The sequence below is a fragment of the Lithobates pipiens genome, unplaced genomic scaffold (assembly GCF_037356315.1).
Source record: "Lithobates pipiens isolate NorthernLeopardFrog02 unplaced genomic scaffold, aLitPip1_a1.2 Scaffold_37, whole genome shotgun sequence".
Taxonomy (NCBI): Eukaryota; Metazoa; Chordata; class Amphibia; order Anura; family Ranidae; genus Lithobates; species Lithobates pipiens.
Window position 1 is genome coordinate 3771082 of NW_027507825.1, and position 5834 is coordinate 3776915.

The window sequence follows — 5834 nt, forward strand, 5'->3', positions numbered from 1 at the left end:
TGCCCTCTGTTCCCATACGAGACTGTGTTGTTGGATGTTACCCCTGCAAAATAAAATAAAAACTTCCAAAGAGACTTTATTGGTGTCAGCGTCCAATGTTGTTGGGTATCAACCATGGGAACCCCTAGACATGGAAGAACAAGCCAAGTGGAGGTAACCGGTAAGCCCAAAAAGTTAAGGCCACCCTGCAAAGGGTTATGGCCGCTACAGTCTAAACCGTTGGCAACAAAAGTCAGTACACCCCTAAGGCCGCGTACACACGGGCGGATTGTCTGTCCAACTTAGTCCACTGAACCGTGTTTCAGCGGACAATCCGCTCGTGTGTGGGCTTCAGCGGGCTTTTTCAGCGGACAATCTGACGAACAAAGTCTTACGGAATTTCCGTAAGACAGTCCGTTCAAACTTGGTTTTGTCCGTCCAAACTTGGTTTCAGCGGACAGTCCGCTCGTGGGCAAGTTGGACGGACTAAGTATGGCGCATGCTCAGAAAGGATTTACACGGCGGAAGGTTGCATTGCAGTGTATAGGACGTCGTTTTTCTAGTCCCGTCGTACGTGCTGTACACGTTATCGCGCACGCTTTCAGCAGACTGTCTGCTCATCGTGTGTGGTCAAGTCCGTTCATGCAAATTTTGAACGGACTGTCTGTCGGATTGTCTGACGAACTTAGTTGGCCAGACAATCCGCCCGTGTGTACGCGGCCTAAGTGAAAATGTCCAAATTGGGCCCAAAGTGTCAATATTTTGTGTGGCCGCCATTATTTTCCAGCACTGCCTTCACCCTCTTGGGCATGGAGGTCACCAGAGCTTCACAGGTCCCCACTGGAGTCCTCTTCCCCTCCTCCATGATGACATCACAGAGCTGGTGGATGTAGGAGACCTTGCACTCCTCCACCTTCCGTTTGAACAGGGGTCTCCAAACTTTTCAAACAAAGGGCCAGTTTATTGTCCTTCAGAATTTAGGAGGGCCGGATTGTGGCCAGTGGGCACAGAAAAAAAAAAAAAAATGTATATATATATATATATATATATATATATATATGTATATATATATATATATATATATATATAGAGATAGATAGATACATATATAGATAGATATGGATATATATCTATATATAGAAAAAAAAATAAAATATATATATATATATATATATATGTATGTGTGTATATATATATATATATATATATATATATATATATATATACATATATATGTATATATATATATACATATATATATATACTATATGTATATATGTATATATATATATATATATATATAAAATACATAATTTTGTTCTGTTATATTTGTTATGTTACCTTAATACGTTTTTGGATAATTCGTTATTCCTGTAGAGTGTCGATATTCGTTATACCGAATTTCGAATCACGTCGAATTCGTTCGTTTATATGCGCTAAAATTAGTTTCGTATTCGTTGAAATTCGTTATTTTTTTTAACCGGACATTTGAATGCATCCGAAAGATGCAAAATTCGTCCGAATTTTTTCGATTTCGTTATGAAAGGGATTGCACAAGCCCAGTCATGGCCCTGACCTTGATTTGCTTAAGAACCAAAGATGGGAAAGGTCCCGGCCAGCCATGTGTCTGTAATGAAATTCCCGTACAGGATTCATCGGATACACAATACACATCTGTCTGTCAATACCGTGAAATCATTGTGATGAACATTGTCTATATACATGTATATATGCTGTATATATATTTTTCTCCCCCCCGCCCCCTCCTCCCTCTGGAATATTTTATGGGCTCCTCAGTCAGTTTTTGTGAATGGGAAGAAAGTAGTCATCATGGCCCTCAACTTCTATTTGCCTAAAAAAAATTGAGAGGGCCAAGTAGATATTAATCACCCGGGGGGCAGACATGCCACCTCCGCCTCGTATCAATAAAATAATCATTTTGATGAGCACCTCCTGCCCCCCCCCCCCCACCGTTTTGTCAGCGGTGGACGCTGTCCATCCAGTAGACCCTCAATGTGTCTAATGTAGCTGTGATGAGGAGTGTGTGTTGGGTTGGGTGGGGTGGGGTGAGGGGGGGGTTGGCATTTTCAGGGTTAAACAGATTGTCCTGCCTCCAGTCAATGCCATCGTTGGCAGGGTGACAGTAGTCGAGTGTGCAAACTCGTGCTATTGTCCCCCAGGCCTTTGGGGTGCTATGGAGACACGGTAAAATGACACAGGGAAATGTCTTGTGATGGCAATTCTATGGCTTTTGTCTGAGTCTTTCTCCATCATGACGACTCGATTTAAGTCTCTAACTGTTTGACTACAAATGTGAGAGTTGCTACCCAGCTCGGTCCCTTTTGTCCGCTGGGTTTGAATGGGTAATACGCCTTTTGTGTCTCTCAATTGAGGGGGCAAACAGATTCCACAGCTCTCCAACCTACTTTCCATGGCTATGCGTTCATCTCTTGAAGGATTTTGTTTTCATTCTTACCTTGCTGACATCACCCCCGCATTCCCCCCCCCCCCCCCCAAAAAAAAAAAAAAAAAAAGAAGAAGAGAAAAGGGGGCAAGACAACAGATCCCTGGTCAGTTAAAAAAAATAAGCCAGGCCCTCCTTTAATGCCGGCATTGTCCGGTGTCACTGAGGCATGGTCTCCTTCAGCCTTCCAGACGCATTCTCTTGTATAGAGAAGGGAAGAGGGCCGTTCACCTATCCTCTTTTACTAACCATCGGCGTATCATGTTGTATTGTGAGAAGGATGAAGAGGGGACATGACAAAAAAAAAAAAAGCAGAATCGATGGTATTTTTTTTTTTTTTCCCTTTGGTGGCCATTCGTGGCTGTCACCATAGAGACCATTTGAAATGGACAAGAATGTGGGAACCGACTGGCTAAGGCCTGATTGCAATTCTTTGTATTTGCACAGCGGAATTTGATTGGCCAACAATCTCCCCCCCCCCCCGCCAAATACGAGCGTTCATTCACTTTATTCCTCATCCTCCAGAAGCATCACCGCACTTGTACAGGTTGCGAGCGTAACAAGATTAGCCCTTGTACTACTCTACGGCAAACAGTGGAGACATTCGGGGGACAGGTCTAAAGTAAGTCGCCAGTTTCGTATATGTGTCGGAGCGTGCTGCTTGGAAAAACTGGGGAACATTTCATTGAGGAAACGATTTGCATTCAAAAATAAGTTGTGGGTTAGATATGGCACCGTGGCGCATTCGAAGATTGCGCATCGATGTCTAACTACCCTTATTCATTTCACCGGCTGAACTTTTGAAAATTGTTTTTTTTTTGTTTGACCCAATAGGTCTCCCCACATCGAGGATCTTACGCCTTCCGACTTTCATGGAAATCTGGTCTGGTACAAACCATGGCGTCCGATAACGAGGTCAAGACTTTGCTGAATTTCGTCAACCTGGCTTCCTGCGACATCAAGGCCGCTCTGGACAAGTCGGCGCCTTGCCGGAGGTCGGTGGACCACAGGAAGTATTTGCAGAAGCAGCTAAAGCGCTTTTCCCAGAAGTACTCCAGGCTGCCTCGATGCCACTCCGGCAAGAATGTCGACCTGAGGAAAGGATTGGTGGAGAGGATCAATCTGGCCACCCACAGTAAGGGACTGAGCGAAAAAGTCATGGCCACGCTGGACGAGAACGCGGTCGGGAGCGCGTGCTCACGGGAAAACGGCGCAGAGGGCGAGAAACCGGACCATGTCCCGATGAGAAAGAGACAGCTGCCTCCTTCTTTTTGGGAAGAACCTAGACCTTCCACCAGCCTTCTGGAGATGTCTTGCCCTTCCAAACTCGATCTTCTATACAAAGAACGAACGTCTGTCACTGGAACGGCGCTCTCCAGTTTTGACAACAAAAAATTAAAAAATGTAGTGATTCAGGAGACCTCCAGCCCTTCCTGCCTGGAGAAGGAGGCTGGCAAAATGCCCTCGGTGACACCCTTGGCCGGACGGGTCAACGTTTGTAGCTGCTGCCCTCTTCAGTACCATGGACAACAGATGCTGTACCACCACAGTCACGGGACCCTTCCCCCGGACCCCTTCGCAGCCCTTGCCTTGTGGAGTAAAAGCACAACCATCCCCACAGTGGAGATCCAGCACTTGTGTAAGGATTCCGGACAGAGGATCTACAGACATGTTGTCTTCAAACCTATCCCCACCAAACCGGCCATGCCGGCCTCCATTTTCAATGTTTTTGGATATATTTGATACAGGTGGGAAACTTGTGCGCGTTTCGGGGTTCCTGGGTACTTTGAAGGACTCCAAATGTTAGAGGCGTATTTATAAGACAGTGACATTCAGCAGACATTCTCTGCAGGTGAATCTCCCAGGTCCATGCGTTTCCAATGACATGATGGACGATTGATGCTTCACCGGAGAATGGGGTCAATTCACTAAATGTTACTGCATGGTATATAAAGGTCATGTGACCCCTGTTTTCGAGAATTATCGCATGAGATAGTAAAAAAAGTTAATTCATCAAAGTAAAATATCGAATGTGAGGTAAATACTGCAAAAAAAATAAAATAAATAAAAGAGCAAAATAAATCATTAACCACTTAAGCACCAGGCTTTTTCTGACACTTTTATTTTTTTTTTACATGTAACACTCGTTTTTTTTATTTTTGGCTAGAAAATTGCTTAGAAACCCCAAACGTTTTATAAATATATATATATATATATATATATATATATATATTATATATTATATATATTTATTAAAAACATTTATATATATATATTTTTTTTTTTATGTGAGGTAAATACTGCAAATATATATATATATATTAAAACCATATATATTAAAACCATTTATTTATATATATTTATATATATATATATATATATATATATATATATATATATATATATATATATATATATATATATATTAAAACCATATATATATATATATATATATATATATATATATATATATATGTGTGGTAAATACTGCAAAAAAAAGAACAATAAATCATTAACCACTTAAGCACCAGGCTTTTTCCTTTTTCTGGCACTTTTTGTTTACATGTAACACTCATTTTATTTTTATTTTAGCTAGAAAATTGCTTAGAAACCCCAAACGTTTTTTATATATATATATATATATATATATATATATATAAAATTAATATATACATATATAAAAAGTTTGCGGTTTCTAAGCAATTTTCTAGCCAAAAATAAAAAAAAATTAGTGTTACATGTAAACAAAAAGTGCCAGATAATTTATCTATTTTTTTTAATTTTTTTTACAGCAGAGGCCCTAGAGAACAAATTGGTGTGTTTTGCAATTTTTTTAATGTCACATGGTATTTGCGCAGCATTTTTTCAAATGCAATTGTTTGGGGGAAAAATACACTTTTTTTGAATTTTAATGCAAAAAATAAATAAATAAAAAAAACACACCACATAACCCAATTTTTTTTTTTGTAAAATATAAAAGATGATGCTATGCCAAATAAACAGCTACCAAACATGTCATGCTTTAAAATTACGCACACGCCCATGCAATGGCGACAAGCGACTTCAATTTTATGATCCTTCGGCGACACTTTAAAAGAGGTTATGGGTGGTCCCGTGCAGATGGCTAGATAGATATTGTATGGAACTGCTTCCCCTACTAAAAGCCTTTACAGGTGTGACCACTTTAGATGTACATTGAAGGTCTGGTGATAGAATTACTACCCATGATCTGATGTTCACGGTGATACCCCACATGTGAGGGACCATGGCTGTGTGCATGACCGAGCATGCATGTGCCTTTGAGTGCAAGTGGGGAGGGGGGGGGGTGGCACTTTAATATATATTTTTTTAATTTTCTTTTTTTTTACACTGTAGCTTTAAATGTTTTCTT

At 40.7% G+C, this 5834-nt stretch overlaps 1 protein-coding gene across 1 annotated transcript; it reads left to right on the top strand.

The window, feature by feature from the left end:
- Positions 1-2577: 2577 nt before the first annotated feature.
- FAM181A (family with sequence similarity 181 member A) lies at positions 2578-4540 on the top strand. The gene is made up of 2 exons (XM_077466672.1): positions 2578-3065; positions 3278-4540. The coding sequence occupies exon 2, from the start codon at positions 3341-3343 to the stop codon at positions 4184-4186; it is 846 nt and encodes a 281-aa protein (XP_077322798.1). The 5' UTR covers positions 2578-3065; positions 3278-3340; the 3' UTR covers positions 4187-4540.
- The last annotated feature ends 1294 nt before the right edge of the window (positions 4541-5834 follow it).

Bases quoted from the DNA above. Each gene is read 5' to 3' on its own strand.
- FAM181A (XM_077466672.1), top strand. From the start codon at position 3,341: ATGGCGTCCGATAACGAGGTCAAGACTTTGCTGAATTTCGTCAACCTG.